The sequence below is a fragment of the Plasmodium brasilianum genome, chromosome 5 (assembly GCF_023973825.1).
Source record: "Plasmodium brasilianum strain Bolivian I chromosome 5, whole genome shotgun sequence".
In the NCBI taxonomy this organism is placed as follows: domain Eukaryota; phylum Apicomplexa; class Aconoidasida; order Haemosporida; family Plasmodiidae; genus Plasmodium; species Plasmodium brasilianum.
The window spans coordinates 1029966-1052022 of record NC_090118.1 but is presented as its reverse complement, the minus strand read 5'-3'; the positions used below and the strand labels follow the sequence as shown (position 1 = coordinate 1052022).

Genomic DNA, 22057 nt, shown 5'->3' with positions numbered 1-22057 from the left:
ATAGATACACTTGCGTATATGCACAGTACATTATACATATATGTGCATATATACTTAAGCATTAGCGTTCTTTTACACTGCTTTTTAACGTTGAGTAGTAATTTTTAGTACTGTCTAATTTATCATTCTCATGCCCTATTCGTGATATCTCTTTTTAGCAGTAATTTTTTTTTTTTTTTAAGCAGCGCTATGTTTGCGTTAGTAAGTTTTTCATTTTTATGTGTGCATTCAAAAAAAAAAAAAAAAAAAAAAAAAAAAAAAAATAAGTGAAAAATGAAAAATAAAAAATAAAAAATAAAAAATGAAACATGAAAAAAAATAAGTGAAAAATGAAAAAAAATAAGAAACGAAAAATGAAAAAAAATAAGAAACGAAAAATGAAAAAAAATAAGAAACGAAAAATGAAAAAAAATAAGAAACGAAAAATGAAAAAAAATTAAAAATTAAAATAAATGATAAATAGTAAATAATAACATTAAAATAAAACATGACAGAATGAAATTTTTTCGTGTATTACAAGAGAAGTAATTTTAAAACATGGCACTTAAGTTGTACACAAAATGTGGGTCTACTCGTACTTATATATCTATGCATACAAAAAAAAGAAATATACATATATGTATATATATGTATATATTATATATATATATATATTGGTATATATTCATAGATATGATATCCTTTATATACATACTTGTACACACTAACGTGTTTCCACGAGATTCACAATGGGAGCACAAGGAAGAGGAAAAGCTGCAATTAAAAAACAATACATGTACACATAAGCAAAAATAGGGAAAAGGCAATTTTGCTAAATCATATCTAGGGAATATATATATATATATACATGAATGCTTAACATCCTTATACATGTAAGCACTTTTGAAATTCATAAATCACTGATTAATAAAAATATATATAGGAATCCTTATAACATCATCTTCTTTACTTATATTTTTATACTTCATCGTGACATTTATAAATCCTAATTTTTCTCCAATTTCTGTTTTATCTATTTGTAAATAAATGGTATACTTTGAGCTAATGCAAAATAATTTATCCTTAAATATTGCTTGTACAGGTAAATCATTGTCAATATTAACATCAACATGTATGTTGTATTTACTATGATTATATATGTCTATTTTATATTTTTTATTTTCATTTTTTATTATAATAAAATCTATGTAAGTACCTTCTCTTAATCCCCAATATTTCTTTTTATAACAATAATTTTTAAAAATATAATCAAATATATATTGATTTAAAAGAACTTTTTCCTTTTTATTTTCATCCCCTGATTTGTTCACAATATTAAATTCGTTAGCTAGATCCGACATTTCGATAAAATTAGTAACTTGATAGTTACACAAGTCGTCTCTTTTGTTGTGCACTTCTTCACTATGCTCTTTCGTAGGAACTTGTTCAATTGATGTATCTTCAAACGTTAATGTTTCATTTTGATTTATATTTTTCTCATCATATATATTTTTTACTTCACTATTATATGAAAAGCATGAATTATCATTTTTCTTATTTCCTGTATTTTTTAGCCTGACCAAGTCATCTTTATTATTTAAAATTTTATTAATATTATAAAAAGAGAATTTGTGGCGAAATATTTTCCTTTTTCGATGCTCTTCTATATCACTACTTCCTTTAAAATTTTGATAAAAGTTTAAGTACTTATCTTTGTATATATTTTTCAAAGTTTCTATCGTTTTTTTTTTTTCATATAAATTTAAGAAAAAAAAAAAACTTCTGACTTTTTTGATGTCGTCACTAATAGCTTTTATTTTTCTTGTACTCGTTTTTATTATATAAATTAGTATATAAACAAAGATAAAAAAATTCACTTTTCTAAACATAATTGCATTTTTCTTTTCATAACATTTTTCATAAATGTACTCCTTTATGTTCTGGTTTTCTTCTAATGTGTAAATGTAATGTTTCTTCCTAGTGGGTTTGTCCAAATTGTTGTCGCTGCTATTGCTGCTATTGCTGCTTTTCCTGTTTCTTGTAGCCTTTTTCTTGCTTAATTTTTCATTAAGATTAAATTCCTTTTTCAGTGTATTTTCCCCATCAATATTTTCTCCCTTTTCCTTTTCGTTTCCATTTTCGTTTCTATTTTCGTTTCCATTTACATTGCCATTTTTTTTTGTTTTTTTCTTTTTTGCCTCTTCATCCTGTTTTCTTGCCGCTTGTTGTGTGTATGAATGACTTTCCTTTTTCACCAAATTTTGATCACCTTGCCTTTTTTCCTCCCCTTGTTCATGCTCTTTTTCATCTTGAAACTCCATTCTTTTATTTTTCCCTTCGTCTAAATTGCCGACATCCCCCTGCTCCGTTTTATTGTCTTTGTATGTTACATCAATTTTATATTTATACCTTTCAAAAATGTTTTCATTAATTTTGTCGAAATAATTAACTGTAAGGATCCATATCAGTTCACACTCCTTTTTTGAATTAAGAAAAGTTTTTATAATTTTTAAATCTTCACAAATATTTATGATATCAAACATAGATATATAATTCGTATATAAGTTCATATCTTTAAATAAATCAACGTTATTATTTGTTGTGTTGTTTTTAATATTTTCGACATCTTCTTTTATTTTATTAAATAAATTTACATAAAAATTATACAATATTTTAACCGTTCCTATTATCTTTTTCGATTTTTTTTCTGAAATCATGTCATTATGATAATTTAATTTATTTTTTTTTTTTTCCAAGTTCTCATTTATATTTACGTCTGAGTAATTTATAATATTCACTTCTTTCTTTTCTATAATTTTATGAATATCATCATTTCTGTTATATTCTGTTGTGTCTTCCTTTAAATGTAACTTATTTGTTATGCCACCCTTTGATTTATACTGTCCCATCCCTCGTCCATTGTCCCCTTCATTTATCTTTTCCTTGTCTTTCTCTTTATTTATATCTTTTGCTTTTTTATCCTTCTGTTTCTCTTCAATTTTCTCCTTTCTTCCTTTATCATCTTCATTTTTCCTCATCTCTCTTTTATCTGTTTTATTTTCACCTTTTGATTCATTTTTTTTACTTGCTTTACTCTCATCGCCCGAGTAACTGCTATTGTTACTGTTACCTGAACTGTTCAAGTTTTCTTTTCCTTCATAATCTATATGTTCATAAATAATAATCTTCACATTTTTGTTCTCCAATTCTGTGTGTACTTTTTTTCTTACATTTATAAATTCTTTATATAATTCTGTGTCTAAATCTGGACTTCTTTCCTTCTTCTTAATTCTTATAACATCGTATATTGGTTTAAATGAAGGAGCTTTCATTTTTTCTTTTTTTTTTTTTTTTTCTTTCTGTACTTTTTTTTTAATACCAATGATATATAAACAGCATAAGACAATATGCAATGAAGCCTAAAAGCCTATTTCAAAATCTAATATATGTTCAACTAATTAGTAGAATGACACACGCCCTTTTAAGATTGCATTTTTTTTTTTTTCTTAATATAAAAAGAAGGTCTCTTATCAAGTAGGGGGAAAGTTTTTCAAGTTAGCCAGTCTTAAAAAGGGCTAGTTGGAAAAAAAAAAAAAAAAAATAATAAAAAAAAAAAGTACAATAAGTATGAAGCGTATAAATAGGAACGATAAGTTCTTTGCGATTATATAATTTATTACACTTTCACCAAAAATTAAGTTATATTATTATTTCCTATGTATGCTCCTTTTTGCATGAACATATATCAGTTTCCCTTTGCACGCACTATAAAGCCTACATTCATAAATGAATACCCATATGAATATATTAACATGCACATGAATATATTTACTACGTGTAAATGTGTATATTATTTTTATCCTTCAAAGTATATGCCTACAGGTTTTTAGTTCACCGGGAAGGGAATGATTAAGACAAAAGTAAAGTTACGGAAAAGAAATTTTCGAAAACGATAGAAGGGATTTCATGTACAATTTTTTCGCAGACCTCTATATACTCTCTTTTTTGTACGCATTTTTTTTACCATTTTGTGCGTCATATTTTTGGACATATTTTTTTCTTTTAAAAATATGAACATATGGTGAACAAGAAAAGAACATTTGTGTGCCAAATTTCAACACATTTTTTACCTTCTCTCTTTTATTATCACATTGATTAATATGCATTATAATCATATATTTGCGAAAGGTGTTCCTTCTGGTAAAGCTATGTGAGATAAAATAAATTTAACTCTGTGCTTTATATTTTTTTTAATATTTGCATTTTATTTTATATTTTTTTTAAATAAAGACTTCTTATACGTTTTATACGTTTTATACTTTTTATACTTTTAGTTTTTATTTTTAATTTTATTTATATTTTTTTTTTTTTTTTTGGAGATAGCAAGAATTTATCAATTTAAATTTTTGCATAAATGCGAAATGTTCTACATTTTATACTGTTGTTTTTGAAAAAGGCTTTATAAAAAATTACAATCTTTTCAAAAAAAGAAAATTATAATATCACACACTTTATACTGACTTTTACTGGCATATGCTGGAATGCAATGCCATATACTGAGAGATAAACGAACTTGTTAATTTACGTCCTTTGTTCTTTTTTATCCTTTCTTTTTTCGTATTAATCGTACTCATCAATTTCTTTTTAGACGTTCATTTGATAAAAAAAAAGGAAAAACATATTTTTAACTTTATAGTAATCATTTTGAGAACGTACTCATTTAATTAGCCGTGTGAAAAAAGCATCATACATTTAATTGTAGTTTTTAAAGAAGGGCACATATATTCTATTTATATAAAAATACAACTTGTTCTCGTGAAAATTGATGTTTTTAAAATAAGAGGAAAAGTTATGTCGTACTTTCTTTCTTATATAATTTTTATGGAATATAAATTAGAATAAGGGAAATTAAAAAATTTTTTTTTTTTTTTTTTTTTTTTTCCGTACAACCTCAATACGGATAAAAATACGCCAGGAATGAAATATGTGCGTATAGGAAAGAAGAAAAAAAAAAATAGAAATAAAAAATAAAAAGCAGAAAGCAGAAAGCAGAAAGCAGAAAGAAAAAGAAAAAGAAAAAAAAAAAAAAATAAAAATAAAAATAAAAATTGATATCACATTTAGGATACTACTTTATATAAATGCAAAAACTACCCTCTTTTAGTGACAAAAGCAAATAAGTACAAATATGGAGGTAGAGATATAATATTTAAAAGCCTTTTACAAAATTGGTAAAAAAAAAAAAAAAATTCTTAAATTTAGAAGTTGCTCATATATATATACTGAAAAGAACAAAGGATAAAAAAAGAGCAAGTAGTAAACGTAAGGACAAAAAAAAAAAAAAAAAAAAAAAAAAAAAAAATATATAATTCTTTGTAAAATATATTAGTACATACATAAACATTGCAGCAAAACGGTAAATAGTTGAATGAACTTACAGGTTAATGCAAAGAGGAAAAAAAAAAAAAAAATAGTAATATGGCTTTTTAGGAATAACCGAACTTAATAAATTTACAATGAATGAATAATTTGTGAGACAAGAAGGCTCAAGATTTAGAAAAGAACAAAAAAACATTAGCTCATGTGATGTGAACTTTTTACCCAAATAAAGGGTATACTAGTAGAAGAAGAAATAGAAGTAGCAGTAGTGATAGTGGTAGTAACAACTACCGCGGTAGTGAAGAACAGGGTACATTTTTCATGTTGGAAATATTGACAACTCAAATAGGGGAAAAAAAGATGATAACAGATTCAAAAAAAAGGGGAGAGCGTGATGATAACGATATCAATGACGATGATGATAACAGTAATGCTAGTATCCGTAGCAATGGTAGGCATGGTAACAAAAGAGACTTCTATTATAAAAGGGATCGGATAACGAACAGACATTCCACCCAAGTAGAAATGAAAAAATCATCTGAAAAATATTATAACGAAACGAAGAAAAATCGTGAAAAAAGAAAATTTGAAAATTTTCCAGAAATGTATGATAGAACAATGTACTGTAAAAGGAGGAGGGAAAAAAAGGAGTCACATGAAAAATCACGTTATGATTATTATAATAAACGAAAAAACGAAAAAATTTATTTTTCATGTACTGACTATTACACAAGGATATATGATAGTAACAAAAAGTCGTCGTACAACATACGAAGTGATCATATTCTTCATACCTATATGGATAAGAAGTCTACAGATTACAAAAATAATGATGGATTAGAGAAATGTACATATGATGAGGAACATTTTAGCAAAAGACAGAAAAGGAAAATAGAGTATAAGGGTGCAGTATATGATAAGGGTGCAGCATATGATAAGGGTGCAGCATATGATAAGGGTGAAGCATATGATAAGGGTGCAGCATATGATAAGGGTGAAGCATATGATAAGGGTGCAGCATATGATAAGGGTGCAGCATATGATAAGGGTGCAGCATATGATGAGTATAACGTACCATTTGAGAAGCACACAAAAGGGAATATCAAAAAAAAGGATGAAAAGTGCAAAGCGAACAGAAATAGGAAGAATTATGGGGGGAAAAAAGACACACAAAGGGGAGGATCACAAGGAGGAAGCATATGTCAAGGAAGTGCAGCTCGGCATAATGCAGATCTGCAAGATGTGGTTCGGAAAAATGCGGATCAACAAAACGCGGATCAGCAAAACGCGGATCAGCAAAACGCGAATCAGCAAAACGCGGATCAGCAAAACACGGATCAGCAAAACACAGATCAGCAGAACGCGGATCAGCAAAACACGAATCAACAAGAGGAGGCTCGGAAAACTACGTCTTCACTAAATACCCCTTCAGGGAGACCCCAGCAAGAAAGCAGATCATCCAACCGATTGAAGAAACAAGAGTATGCAAAAACTAAACAAGGTGACAAGGAATTTGTAAATAATGCGCAGGTTAGGAAAACACCTTGCATAAATAAAAACGATGATAGTGCAGTTGAATTTATACGTTCAGGAAATGAAGATAAATGCACAGAAAATAGCAGCAGTGAAGAAGATACTACAGAAGAGTGCGATGATCCCAATGAATACATAAGCGACATAGAGCAAAATAAAATTGATTGTATATTAAATGGATGTCGAAGTATAACGAATTATAAAAGGTTAAATAAAATAAGTGAAGGAACATATGGAACAGTATTCAGGGCTCAAAATAAAAAAACGAAAAAAATTGTAGCTCTAAAACAGTTAAAAAATTTTTCAAGTATACGTAATGAAGGATTTGCAATAACATCATTGAGGGAAATAAATATATTATTACAACTTGAACATGAAAATATTTTATCTATCAAAGAAGTTGTTATTGGAAAACATTTAAATGATATATATTTAGTTATGGAATATATTGAACATGAATTAAAAATGTTACTTGATAATAAATTACCAAGTTTTACCATATCCGAACTGAAATGTTTACTAAAACAATTATTAAGTGGAGTTGATTATTTACACACAAATTGGATTATGCACAGAGATTTAAAAACAACAAATTTGTTATATAGCAATAAAGGAATTTTAAAAATTTGTGATTTTGGTATGGCAAGAAAATTTGGTCATGTAGCTAGCCATAATCTTACAAAAAATGTTGTAACGTTATGGTATAGGGCACCTGAATTATTATTAGGTGAAAAATATTATACGAATAAAATTGATATATGGAGTGTTGGATGTATTTTTGCTGAAATGATATTAAAAAAACCATTATTTATAGGTGATAATGAAATTGATCAAATATTAAAAATATTAAATTTATTAGGATTACCAGATAAAGAAACATATCCTGAATTTTATGAATATTCTTTTATTTCGAAAAATAAAGATCTTTTTAAAAAAAAAAAAATAAAAATGAATGTAAATAATATACGTTCCCACTTTCCAAATGTAGCTAACCAATTTTCTGGTTTATATTTATCAGACAGTGGACTTGATTTATTACAACAGCTGTTACATTTTAATCCAAAATATAGAATATCAGCGTCCGACGCTTTAAAACATCCATATTTTAGGGAGTTTCCAAAACCACTGGAAATAGGGGATATGCCGATTATACCTGACTCGAACAAGGTCATCCGATCGAGCAAGTTGACTAACCATTTTAATTTAATCGGCCAAAATAACATTCAGTTTCACTCGTAAAAAAAAAAAAATTAAACCTGTTTGAGCTGAATGGAATGGAAGCGAATTAAACTGAAAAGATTTTACGAGAATTTATTTGAAGTAACTTGATATGAAGTAACTTGATATGAAGTAACTTGATATGAAGCAAATTGATATGAAGTAAATTAATATGAAGTAAATTAATATGAAGTAAATTAATATGAAGTAAATTATAATGAATTAAATTAATGTGAAGTAAATTATAATGAATTAAATTATAATGAATTAAATTATAATGAATTAAATTAATATGAATTAAATTAATATGAAGTAAATTAGGTCATTGTGAACTGTACAACTTGGCATACATTGAGCCATTCTTAGTTATTACCTGAACAGGTCATAAAAAATTACGCAGTTATTCGCGGGGCGTATACTCACATAAGCATATAATTTGTTATCGCGCAGTTCTGACTTAATGAATATCCGAAAAAAGGAACATACATTTTTGAAGTAAAAATTTCGCATAATTAGAGTAGCAAATTTACATATTAAAAAAAATTTTCAACGTCCTTATTTTTATTTTATTTTTAGTTTTTTGGTAGCTTTTTTAATCGAAATGTACATGTGGATACGTACATGTGTACGCACATATGTACGCACATATGTAATCGTGCAATGTGTAACTTTTGCATTTTTTCAGTTTTGCATCGTTGCATTTCGCCATCCCTTCATTTCTGTAATTTTGCTTAATTTTTTCTGTTCATTTATTTGATGCACTTTTCGAATAAAATGAAAAACACATTTTGAATTTCGAAGCCTCACGAACTGTCTTTCCGAAGTAATTCATTTTGGCGTATACGTAGATTTGGGCACATGGACATATTACAATATACATATACATATACATATACATATATATATATATATATATATATACATGCGTGGATTACACATTTGTATTAAAATGACAAATCCGTTTTTCCAAAAATAAGCCCGATTTATACCAGATATTTTACAGCTCCTCTAGCAATTGTATATGACCGTGTAATTTTTGAAAATTCATAAAAGAGGAAAAAAGAAATGATGAGAAAAATATGGTAAAATATAATTTTTTTTTTTTTTTTTCTTTTTTATGTATTAATAAGAATTTATTACAAAAAAGGAAAAGGAAAAATGAAGAAAAAATTTGCTAATAAACGATCAAGTGACGATAACATATATAAAAGGAGTAAAAAAAGAAAACTTGTATTTCCTTATGTATTGTTCACATGTTCATTTTAAATGAAAAATACTGTCGATTTTTATTTTTCTGTAATTCCTATTATGTATAGTGTCGTAACTATATAACAGCTTATTGCAGTTATTGCTTATGCCATGGTATTTATTACTTGCCCTTGCATGGTTGTTGTAATTCCCATAAGTAAACATGTTTTCCTTGTCTATTTTTACATTATTATTTAATTTATGGATGTCTTTTTTATTGTTCCCATTAAATTCATCTGTGTTAAATAAGCGAAAATTTTCTGCATCAATTCTTTTTAACTTCAAGCCTCTTTGTAGTATATCAAAACTGTTATTACATAGATGATGTATCTTCAGATAGTCACTCGTAGAATTTAAGCTCTTACTTTTGTCTAACTCATTTTCACACATCCCCTGCTTATAGTCATACATGCACGGTACATAAGTGTACACATTACTATTTCTGTTAGTATTACTATTTCTGTTAGTATAACTATTTCTGTTAGTATAACTATTCATATTAGTTTTACTATTCATATTAGTTTTACTATTCATATTAGTTTTACTATTCATATTAGTTTTACTATTCATATTAGTTTTACCATTCATATTAGTTTTACTATTCATATTAGTATTACAAAAATAATGATCACTGCGCCTATGATTTTCATAAACATTCCTTTTACTACTATATGTTTTGATTGAATCATTTAAATTAACACAACTCTGTTTGTCTATATCAGAGTGATCGTTTCCGCTCTGTGCAATATCATCATTACGATAATTCCTTATGTTTCCTTTTTTACTTAGTGTACTATTATCATATGTTTTATATTTATGGCTTACACTTCTTATCGGAGGGGAATAATAATTTTTTGCATTTTTTTTTAAATTTTTAACAGAACAGTTACTTGTATCATTTTCGATTCTTTTCCAATAATTTCCTCTAATTTCATTACTATTTAATTTGTAAACATTGTCGTAATAATTTACATTTCCGTAGTTATTCACATATGGATAGCTTACATTTTTTCTATGGAAATATTTTCTCGCATCAGTTTGCACGTTAGTCATATTGGCATTGAACACATTCCTCATCATTTTCCTGTTGTATATGTGATTTGAAAAGTTTGATAATCTTCTTTTTAAGAGCCCATGTTTTTGAAGAAACAATAAATCCGTTTCATTGTTTTCATTTTTCAAAATAGAACAATCCTTGCATATGTATGTCTTAATTTTGTTATAGCTATTGTAACAACATATACAATTTTCAATTTCTTTGTAATGTTCACAACAACAGCATAATACGTCATCTTCTAGTTTTGTCCTTGTGTAATCCAAACCCTAGTAAAAATTAAGTTAATTAAATGAAGTTACAAATGGTTAGAGGAAAAAAGCAAAAAATGGGGTCTGCTAACTTGTGCGTCTGATGTTATCCTATTTGGCGTTATTCTATTTCATATTTTAATTTTTTTTTTCTATTTTTTTTCTTCTTTTTTCATCTTCTTCTCTTTTTTTTTTTTTTTTACCTTTATTTCTCTGGGAGAACACAATTTTTTCTTGTCTAAGTTTTGCGCTAAAACGAAACACAAATATAAATGAAGATGTAGCTGCAAACACAAAAGTAAATATATAAGCAAGTACCCAACCAAATGATTGCACACCTACACATAAACATTGAAAATATAACCTCTTCTACTAATCACGCAGGAACATGGTTAAAATCTTTCATTTTAGTTTACCTTGTTCATCGCTTTTTAAAAAGTTTATCAACTTATGTTTAATTCCTTTAGAAGCATTTCTTTGAATATATGGCTTAACTCTTAAATCTACACCCTGCAACTTGAGCTATATTTTATTTTTATTATTATTTATTTTTTTTTTTTAAAATAAAGCAAAAGGATAAGTTGTGTTATATTGCGTAAAACATTTCGTAGTATAAAATACGGAATGTACATTATCATCACAAATTGAAAAAGTCTTTTAAATTATTATATTACAGTTAGAATGCCTGATAGCGTTATATACGTTATATTAATTCTTTCTATTTTCAAATAAACTATTTCTATATCTATGTTTTTACTCTTTCAGTTGTGGAGAAGGGGTGTCCGGAAAGAAAAAAAAAAAAGGAAAGAAAAGAAAAGAGAGTAATGAGAAATTATTTAAGCATAAACGAGTAATTATTTAATGAGTAGTCGAGTAATTATTTAAGCATAGTCGAGTAATTGTTTAAGCATAGACGAGTAATTGTTTAAGCATAGACGAGTAATTGTTTAAGCATAGACGAGTAATTGTTTAAGCATAGACGAGTAATTGTTTAAGCATAGACGAGTAATTGTTTAAGCATAGACGAGTAATTGTTTAATGAGTAGTCATAAAAAAAAAAAAAAAAAAAATTGATAACTTTTAAAAAGTTATTAATTTCATCGTTTTTTATTATTATATTTCTAATTTCAATTCCTGCGTTCATATTCATGGTTATAAAATTATTATCACTAGCTACAAAGACGTAAAAAAAGAAAAGAAAAAATGGAGTTAAAAAGTTGAGTTAGGAATAATGTAAAAAAAATAATATGCAATTACACACGCAGCGTTTGTACTGTAATAGACATAGAAGAGAGTGCTTTCTGTTCTTCCCGTTCAGTTGTTTTGTTTGTTTTGTTTTGTTTTGTGTTTTTTCTTTTTTTTTTATTATTTATATATATTTTTTTATTTTTTTAATTTATTATTTTTCTTATTTTTTCCTTTTTTTACATTCAAAGTATTTCCCAAGAAGCATCTTAAGGATTGTGTCAATCATTTTATTTGAAATATGGCATAATCAAATTTCCAAATTTTCGTGTTTTTACACTGTCGTTGTGAAGTTTCCAACAAGCTGAAATAGCAGTTATATAGCAAGTAGGAGAGGACTTGTGAAATTATTTACTGTTATTATTTTATTTTAACATAAAATATGTTTTGGTTTAATTTGTTTCAATTTAATAAATTTCTATATAATTTAATTTAATTTAACTTATTTCGTTTTAATTTAATAATACATTTTATTTTTTTTTTTTTAAAGTTAAATATACACAACTCACAAAAAGACACATAATTTCTTTAGTATATCTTATCGTATAAAAATAAATTGCTCATGCAAAATACACATAAAAAAAAATGTATTTTGTTCATTTTAATATATTTATGTATACTCATTCCATTTTTATGTAAAATTAAGAATATGCTGAAATACCTTAAAATTTATTTTCTTCTCTATTTTACCAAGTTCTCATTAATGTGGAAAAAAAAAAAAAAAAAAAGAAAAAAGAAAAAGAAAAAGAAAAAGGAATTGAAGAAGATGAAGTGGATAATGATGACGATGATGATGAAGAAGAACATTTTTTCATGTTTTAAGAAAAAAAATTATTGTGAAAAAATTACATATTAGCACAATATTTCCTCCTGTCTATTTTTCGTTCTCGTCATTTTCTCCCCTTCCCTTAAAAAAATTAAACTTACAAAAATATGAAAAGTCATAAAAGTGCAAAAAAGTAAAAACAAGAAAGTGAAAAAACTGCTAAAATAAAAGGAAGAAAAAGTAAAATAAAATAAAAAAAAAAAAAAAAAATTAATGATAAATACTGGAATAATAAGCCCAAAGGACAAAGTTCAAACACTTGTAATGAAAGCACCCCTCTCTTTAGCATGGGATATGTACTTATTTTGTTCTTATTTTCTTATTTTTTTTTTTTAGTGTATATGCTTAAAAAGAAAAAAAAAAAAAATACCATATTGTTCTCTTTTTTTCCTTTTTTTTTTTTTAGACAGCTTATATATCATAATGTATGAAAAATCCTGCAAAAATATACACATTTATAAGTTATATTTGTTAAACGAAATAGCAAAATTTTTCCTTTTTATCATAAAGTATTATAAATACTTATACATTACACGTGTACAAGTATATATGTACATATAAATGTGTGCATATATATACATATATGTACGTATGTATGAAAATATGTAGAGCATGTTCATTAGACAAATCTCATATATTTTCTTCTGTTCACAGATATACAAGGACGCTTGTTATTTCGTCTTTTTAACTCTTTTTTTTTCTCTCTATTTCCAGTTTCTTTCTACTTTCCTTCCATTTTCTTTCCATTTTTTTGCCTCTATTTCTTCCCCTTTCAACGAATAATAACATTTTCCATGTAATGAAAAACAAATAAAGAGGTGCAGAAAAATCATAGAATGCTTTAAACGAGTTAATAAAAAATGAATATGTCTGAAGTAAAATCGTCTTCGATTTACTCTTCAAAAAAGAGTTTTTCATACGATAGAGAATTATCATCTACAAGTACTGCTATGTTAAAATAAATGAACTCTATGTGCCAATTTCCCCTTTTTATTTAGAAAAAAACATGACTTGTTCATGTTCTGTCATCTTCCATAAACATTTTTTATGCACCGTTCATGCAAATATGCAACAATATTGCCTTCAGTATTCACGTAAATATGCAAATATTATTGCCTGCATTGTTCATGTAAATATACACCATATTTATGAGCATATCCTCAACAAATTGACCTATTTTCCCATTTTCAGCCTATCAAATAACAAAAAACAGAGATGAAATAATAAAAAATAAAGTGTACTGTCCTATTGAGCTAAAAAATGTGTATAGGCTTCTAGAGGATAGCGACCAATTATTGAAGAATGTAATACACTTCACGGTGTAGTAGTACGTTCATAATTAAATTTTATGTGCAAACAGGCACGTGTCCATAGGTATTTGTATGTATTAATACATGTACATAGGTATATACACATGTACACACGTATGCATACATGCACATACGTATACACAAGTGCACGCACGTACATACGCAAAACACCACCAAATATGTTCTCTCTTATTACGCGTTTCAGAAAGGATACAGCTCGGAAGAGCTAATTGCGCATAAAAACAAAATAAATGAGTTTATGCTTTTGTGTGCAAATTACAAAGTTAATATTAACAATCCAAATAAACATGAGCTAAAAAAGACATACAACTCCATTGAGCAGAATATGCAGTATTTAAATAAGCATATAGAGACAGCTAGAAAGGATAGCATTCTTTTAAAAAAAAAGCTAAAAAAATCTACAGATCCCTTATTTCTTTCTACCTTAGAACAAAAAAATAAACAAGTTTGTTTAGATATAGAAAATAAAAAGAAAGAGATCAAACTTTTAAAAGATAGCATAAGGAAAAATGAAAAACTGCTGGACTCAAATAAAAAAAAGCCGAACAAAATTGCCTTAGAAAAGGAGTATAAAAACTTGTTGAGTCAGCAATCAACCTTATGTTCTCGGTTGATACAACTCCAGAACGGAAATAAGCTGTACGAGGAAAATATTTGCAAGTAAGTCGAAAAAAAGAAAGGGGCGAAAAAAAGAGAAAAGGAGATAATATGGACGAGTAAAAATAGCCAAAGAAGTGAAAAATTGAAAGATAACAAATACATTTACAATTTTATCGCAATATTTTTGTGTTTAAACCTTCTATTTGTCATTCGTTTTTTCGTCTCTTTTGCCCTGCATCATTTTTCAAACTTTATACTTGCTCAATTTTTATCTAATTTGCTGCTACTCCGCTACTATTCTACGACTACTGTACCATTACTCCACTGCTACTCTACCACTACTCCACTGCTACTCTACCACAACTCCACTGCTACTCTACCACAACTCCACTGCTACTCTACCACTACTTCACCGCCAACCATTTTGCGCGTATTTCTTCCTGTATCCTCAGAATAGATACCCAGTTTGAGGAAATAAAAAGGAAAATGAGCGAGCTGAAGATAGATATAAAGAAAGAAGACGAGAACTTTGTAAACGCAGAAAACGAAGTGTCAAAAGAAAATTTAGAAAAAAAAATTTTTACCCTTAATACAAAAAGAGACGAATTAAAAAAAGAAAAAAATAGTATCATAAACAATTTAACTATTACATTAGGAAAATTAAAAAAACAAATAGCCAACTTGGAAAGTGAAAAAATAAATTTATTAAATGAAGAAAAAAGCAATATAGATAAACTGCAAATTTTAAAAAGGACGTTAATAAACGCAAAAATAGGGAAAAGCAATAAAAGTGAAGCTAGGTCAAGGCATGTACCTAGAAAAAACGTTACAGATAAAAGGGAAGATAACATTAGTGAGATTACGAAAAGGGATGGCGCAAAGAGAGATGACGAAAAATGGGACGACACACAATGTGTTAATGCAAAATTCCTTAATGCACGCAAAAAGAAAGTTAAAGAAAACCTCGTAATTAATCCGAAATATGCTCAAGAAAAGGATTTTATCGAAGGATTATTAGAAGAAAAAGATGCCTATCCATTCAGTGAAGGAGACGAAGAAGATGAAAAAGAAAAAGAAAATGAAAATGAAGAAGTTGAACATGAGCATGAACACGAACACGTAGGTGAACCAGATACTCACTCAAAAAAGTACACAGAAGAACTACTTAACCGACCAGTAAAATATTCCACTTCCAAAAAATTAAACAAAAATAATGGCTCCGAAAAACAAAAAAAAAAAAAAGAAATTTTTTTGCCCATATTTGAAGAAGACATACTTTTAAAGCTTCAACAAAAAGTGAATGAAAAGTTGAACCGAGATGAAGATGAAGATATACATGCAGAAGAGGCATTGGAAGGAGTACAGAAGAAGGCGGACAGCATAGCAGAGACGAATGAACAGTTGAGAAAAAATGAGGATAAGTACCCGGAGAAGGAAGCGAATAAGTACACGGAGTGGGAAGCGAATAAGTACACGGAGTGGGAAGCGAATAAGTACACGGAGTGGGAAGCGAATAAATACACGGATGTTGAACCAAAGGAATATGCCGAGGGGTCTAAAAATTGGAAAGATCATGATGATATGCATGATTTAAGTAACGACATACCCCTCGAGGTTTTGGAAATACAAGACATTACCGCTAAAGAAGAAGATGTACAAGATCAAATATGCAATGACAGGATTGAAGGGGTAACTGGTGCACCTAGAAAAGGCGTACACCTTGAATTGCACACTGGTGAGGTAAATGTAGTACCAAGTGACACAGTAAATGACGAAGTAAATGACGAAGTAAATGACGCAGTAAGTGACGCAGTAAGTGACGCAGTACGTGACGCAGTAAGTGACATCCCAAATGTAGTACCAAGTGATGTAGTAAGTGACGTCTCAAACGGTGCAATATGTTATGTCTCAAACGGTGCAATAAGTTATGTCCCAAACGGTGCAATAAGTTATGTCCCAAACGGTTCAATAAGTTATGTCTTAAACGGTGCAATAAGTTGTGTCCCCAAAGGTACAATAAGTGATGTACCTAATGAGGTAGTAAGTGACGTAGTAAGTAACGTCGCTAATGACTCAGCTAGTAATTCGGCTAGTGACATATCTAATATCGCCCCTAATGACAAAGTTTCGTATGAGTACAATAACATGCACGATGCTGTACACGAAGAAGATAATATTGACGTACATAAAAAAACAAAAGAAAATAAAATAAATTTAAAAAATAAAAATAATAATACTATATCTCAAAAAAATAATAATTATGAAATACAAAATGAATTTAACAAATTCACACAAAATAATGGAAAACAGCAAAATGATCAAAGGCAGAAAAATAGCGAAACGTGGAAAAATGATGGAAAACAACAAAACAACGAAGCGCTACAAAGAAGTGAAATGTCGGAAGTTAAAGAAGGAACACATGATAAAGAAATACATCCTTTTAATGAAGGTCACTCACTGCATGATATTCAAGAAGGCAATGAAATGCATAATGTATATAAAGAACATAAAGATGAGGAAACAGAAGAGGGTTCAGAAATACATAAAAGTATTGAAATCTATGGAGTATGTGAAAGGAAGGATTCTAAAAAAAATCAAGTTGGCATTGAATCAAAGGAGATTGATGATACACAGGAAATTAATAAAACACAAGAAAATTATGAAACACATGAAGCCAATGAAATACATGAATGCCATTTTACGAAAGAAATACACAAAATACAGGAAGGAAGTCAAGTACATGAAATTTATGAAACAAAAGGAAATGACCATGTACAAGATGTTCAAAAGGTGCAAGAATACCATCAAAATGAAGAACCGCTCGATGAAACAGATATTAAGGAAAAACTTAAGACTGCTGGATTATAAAATTTCCAAGAAATACAAAAAAATAATAAAATTAGCTAAAGTTGTGGAATGCATAAAATTAATGCAAACTTTGACACTTTCAAAACGCATAATGTTGTTGAAATTACTGAACAGCACACCTTGCAGACAAATACCCAAAAAGAAAATATTGCCGAGATACGAGAAATGGCCAAAACGCCTTAGATTATTAAACGAAGAGATGCGACAATATAAAGAGGACTTATATAAATGCAAACAACAAATGGATATTATAATAAAACATATAATGAATGATCGCGTTAATAAAATAATTGAAGCTTTATAAAACGGATCATCAATACAGAAGCGTAGGTGTAACGGAGGCACCAACAACCAGTAGCATTGAAGCAAATTAAAAAAAAAAAAAAAAAAAAGCAAAAAAAAAAGTAAAAAAAGAAGTAAAAAAGGAGTAAACAAGAAGTAAACAAGAAGTAAACAAGTAGTAAAAAAGTAGTAAAAAAAGGAGTAAAAAGATACATATAAAAACATGTAAAAAAATACGTATAAAAATAAGAATAAATATAAAAATGATAAAGGAGTATATATTTGCTCCAAATTTTTAAAATATATTTTCTACAAGAAAAATCGTAGCTAAAATGTATTTTTAGTAACACATATATACATTATGAATACTTATATATGTATGCATACACGTAAATATAATTAATATACATATATATAGCCAACCATAATTTCTCTTCATTTCCATTGCAATAAAAACATTTATGATGTTATATCCCCAGAAAAATGGAGATATACGCACGTGTGAATGAATGAATAAATAAATATAAATATATATATATATATATAATTAACACATAAATATATATGTTTATACATACATTGTATGTATACATATACCTATTGCGTGAACAATGTAGTATTTTATTTTTAAAAATTATTAAACTTTTTTTTCCCTTTTTCTGAATAGCAGTAAATAACTTTTTAAGTATTGTAAAATATTTTATCCTTTTTTCTCACATAAGTGCATATAATATAAAATTAAAAAAAGAGAAAATAAAATGAAAAATAAAATAAAAAATAAAATGAAAATAATAAAAAGGACCATATAGATCTGAAAAAATTGTTTTGAAGTTTCTATAGCTAACAAAATTTCCTTTAATTTTATACTTTATCGTTTTACCGTTTTGCCTTTTTCACTTCTTTCATTTTTCCTTCTCCACAATTTACCTATAAAATAAGAGAAGAAGCGTTTTTTAGAACAGCTCCCTTTACCTTTTGTGTTCTTTTCTCATTCATGTATGAAATTTCAATAAAAGCAAAAAATAATTTGAAATTTTTTAAAAATGGCAAATTATAGAAAAGCTTATCATGCCGGTTCTTGGTATTCCAAAAATGGTAATTTTATTTATGTATGCGGAGCAAGGAAGAAAAGTATAAAACACAATAAGAAGTGTAATGATATGGACTGCTAACTTTTTTTTTTTTTTTTTAAATACCAGATGATGTGTTGAGAAATAAAATAGATTTAATTTTTAAAAAAATAAGTTTCCAAAAACAAAATGTTAAAGCTGCCATATGCCCGTAATGTTTAATAAATTAGTTCATTCACCACTTGTACTCGCATAAATTGCACACACACGTGTGTGTGCATATGTGTGTGTGGATGTGTATAGATATACACGCATACCTACAAACATACATATACGTGGTATGATGATACACTATTAATTTTCTTCTTTTTAGTCACGCAGGATATGATTATGCTCTTGAAACAAATTCCCATGTTTATGCTTGTATTAACGTAGAAAATATGTTAGTAGAATATTTAACATGGAAATGAAAACAATTTCAAAATATATGAAGTTCATTTCTTAACAGTTCATAATTTGCTAACAGTTCATATTTTCTTAACAGTTCATAATTTGCTAACAGTTCATAATTTCAAAACTGTTCGCAACTTCTTAACTGTTCATAACTTCCATACCTTAAATGGTCATATAAATGGCTAATTTTTTTTCACTGCAGAAAGAGCATTTTTATTCTTGGCCCTAATCATCATATTTACAACAAGGGATGTTTGCTTCCACAAGTAGAAAAATACGAAACACCTTTTGGCTTTTTAGAAATAAATAAAGACAGTAATTACTTAATTACAATACGTATACATACATACATACATACATACATATTCATGAACACATGCTTACATACGAACATACGTACAAACATATATATGAACACATGCGTACATACAAACGTATATAAACATAAGGATGCACATAATTGTTTTCCTACAACCCTCACTTTTGAAAATGCTTCAGTTATATCGGACATTATGAACAATGACACAAATGATTTATATGATTATATCGAGGATATGGATGATGAAGAAGAACATTCAATAGAAATGCAACTACCTTTAATAAAATATATAATTAAAGAGTAATACTAATATATTTATTTTCCATTCGTTTTATATTAAAAAGGAAAAAATAAAATAAAAAAAAAAAAAAATGAAACAAAATGAAGTAAAATAAAAATCACCTCTATATACATTTTACCATTTTACGATACAAATATTTTTCAGCAAGGACATTAAAATAATACCTATATACGTTGGATGCATAGGAAACGACCTTAAAAAAATAGACTTATTTTGTACGATTGGAAGAAAAAGCTAAAGATTTTTGGCACACACACACACATATAAATATATATATATATTTAGCTACGTAATGAAATGTTAAGTTTTTGTGCTCTTGTAGGTGCTTGTAGCGGAAAGCAGTATTCGTTATTGTTATATTTGTTGTATATTCGTTAAATAAATAAGTATATATATATATATATTTATATTTATATTTATATTTATTTATTTGTTTTTATATATAGGCAATCCATTAAAAAAATATTTCCAAAATGAAGGTAACCTGTTTCTGTTTTCGTCTGACTTCTGTCACTATGGACGAAGGTTAATTTTATCATTAAAATTTTTTTTATTCATAAAATAACATGGATAAAAAAAAAGGCGCAATATTATTTGTGGCTACATTTGCCCACAGTCTTAACTATCCATGTGCAGCTTGCTACATTATGCTCTTACATTTTATGTATTATTTCTCACTTTTTTTTTTTTTTTTTTTAGATTTAGCTTTACCAATATACTCCAAAAATACGACGATAGGTACCTTTTCAAACAAATTGAGGTATGCCAAATTAGACGCTTTTAAAATGTATAAATGATTATTCATACAATTATTTTTTTTTTTTTTTTTGTAAAAAATTTACAGAATATGGACAAGGATGCTGCTAGTATTATTAGTAGACATGACATAGTAGGTTAATATGCATAGATTAGATTAAATACACACATTTGCATTGATATATATATGTTTATGTGTGCACGACAAAAATGGTACAGTATGTACGTAGGGTTATAAATATATATTCCTAAATTTTTATGTGCACTTTTTTTTTGCCCCAATAAAAGGACAATGATGAACGTTCAATTTCCCCTTTTGTAGATTTTATAGATTATTTAAACAAAACTCGCAATACGATATGCGGATCGAACCCCATAAAAATTATGCTATTCGTAAAACATTAAAATGTAGTTTATTATATAAATGTGTGCACATATGCGCAAATGTACACATATATATGTATGTGTACCTACACATGTGCATGCGTCTTCTCATAATTCCCCCCCCTTTCAGCTGCTTCAAAATTATTCAGGAAATGTATCAACAAAATTGATGCATTACTCTCAGGTTTTATTTTATTTTGTTTCACTCAATTTTGTTTTGTTTTATATTATATTATTTTATTTTTTTTGACTCGTTTCATGCATTTACTTATATTCAAATGGAGTTTCTTTTAGGTTAACGTCGTTTATTTTTTGCAAACTTTTTATGTTTAGATTTATATAGATATATATACGTACATAAATATGTATTTATATATTTATATATTTATTTATTTATTTATTTATTTATTTTATTTTATTTTTTTATTTTTTTTTTTTTTTGGCAGTCTAGTCAGGCTAAAAACGCGAGCGACTCGTCCGTGTCTTATGCAGGAATTGTATCTTCCATTAATTAAACGATTCATTGCTTATTTAACGATAACTAGAGCTTATCTCATATTGTGATACAATTGACCCTAGTGGAAATATATGTGTCCTTCTGTCTGTCCGATTTATTTTATTTCATTCTACTATATATTATTCCGTTTTACTTCATCTCATTTTATGTTTTATTATTATTATTATTATTATTACTATTATTTTTTTTTTTTTTTATTGAAAAATGCAAACCCTTTACGATGAATTGATCTGTACACATTTTGAAGAGCCCCATATGTTTGTAAGTATCAAATAATAAGTAAAATTTAAATGTAAAAATATTTATTTTTATTATAAACCTTTTCATAGTCTTTCGCTGCGTTATATGATACATTTTTTTACGCTATGTTATTATTGTGCTATTTCGTTTTTGTCTTAATCTGCTTTTGCAATGACAAATTCATTGAAGTTCAGGAAAAAATG

General features: G+C 27.4%; 5 protein-coding genes across 5 annotated transcripts; 3 read left to right on the top strand and 2 right to left on the bottom strand.

Annotated features, from left to right (window-relative positions):
* Positions 1–896: 896 nt before the first annotated feature.
* Positions 897–3311, bottom strand: MKS88_001489 (uncharacterized protein; the record flags this gene model as incomplete). The annotated part of the gene is made up of 1 exon (XM_067214418.1): positions 897–3311. The coding sequence occupies one exon, from the start codon at positions 3309–3311 to the stop codon at positions 897–899; it is 2415 nt and encodes an 804-aa protein (XP_067074855.1).
* A 573-nt stretch (positions 3312–3884) lies between these two features.
* Positions 3885–8130, top strand: MKS88_001488 (cdc2-related protein kinase 1; the record flags this gene model as incomplete). The annotated part of the gene is made up of 3 exons (XM_067214417.1): positions 3885–3899; positions 5104–5173; positions 5591–8130. The coding sequence occupies 3 exons, from the start codon at positions 3885–3887 to the stop codon at positions 8128–8130; spliced, it is 2625 nt and encodes an 874-aa protein (XP_067074854.1).
* Positions 8131–9366: 1236 nt separating this feature from the next.
* Positions 9367–12136, bottom strand: MKS88_001487 (uncharacterized protein; the record flags this gene model as incomplete). The annotated part of the gene is made up of 6 exons (XM_067214415.1): positions 9367–10680; positions 10866–10912; positions 11079–11184; positions 11337–11420; positions 11741–11835; positions 12091–12136. The coding sequence occupies 6 exons, from the start codon at positions 12134–12136 to the stop codon at positions 9367–9369; spliced, it is 1692 nt and encodes a 563-aa protein (XP_067074853.1).
* Positions 12137–13593: 1457 nt separating this feature from the next.
* Positions 13594–17532, top strand: MKS88_001486 (uncharacterized protein; the record flags this gene model as incomplete). Its single annotated transcript, XM_067214414.1, has 4 exons — positions 13594–13675; positions 13925–14037; positions 14249–14724; positions 15117–17532. The coding sequence occupies 4 exons, from the start codon at positions 13594–13596 to the stop codon at positions 17530–17532; spliced, it is 3087 nt and encodes a 1028-aa protein (XP_067074852.1).
* A 1325-nt stretch (positions 17533–18857) lies between these two features.
* On the top strand, positions 18858–21612 carry MKS88_001485 (memo-like protein; the record flags this gene model as incomplete). Its single annotated transcript, XM_067214413.1, has 12 exons — positions 18858–18909; positions 19014–19095; positions 19258–19326; positions 19540–19652; positions 19836–19956; positions 20102–20172; positions 20404–20482; positions 20657–20717; positions 20802–20846; positions 21002–21106; positions 21228–21281; positions 21544–21612. 12 exons carry the CDS (start codon positions 18858–18860, stop codon positions 21610–21612), a joined length of 921 nt encoding a protein of 306 aa, XP_067074851.1.
* Positions 21613–22057: the final 445 nt, after the last annotated feature.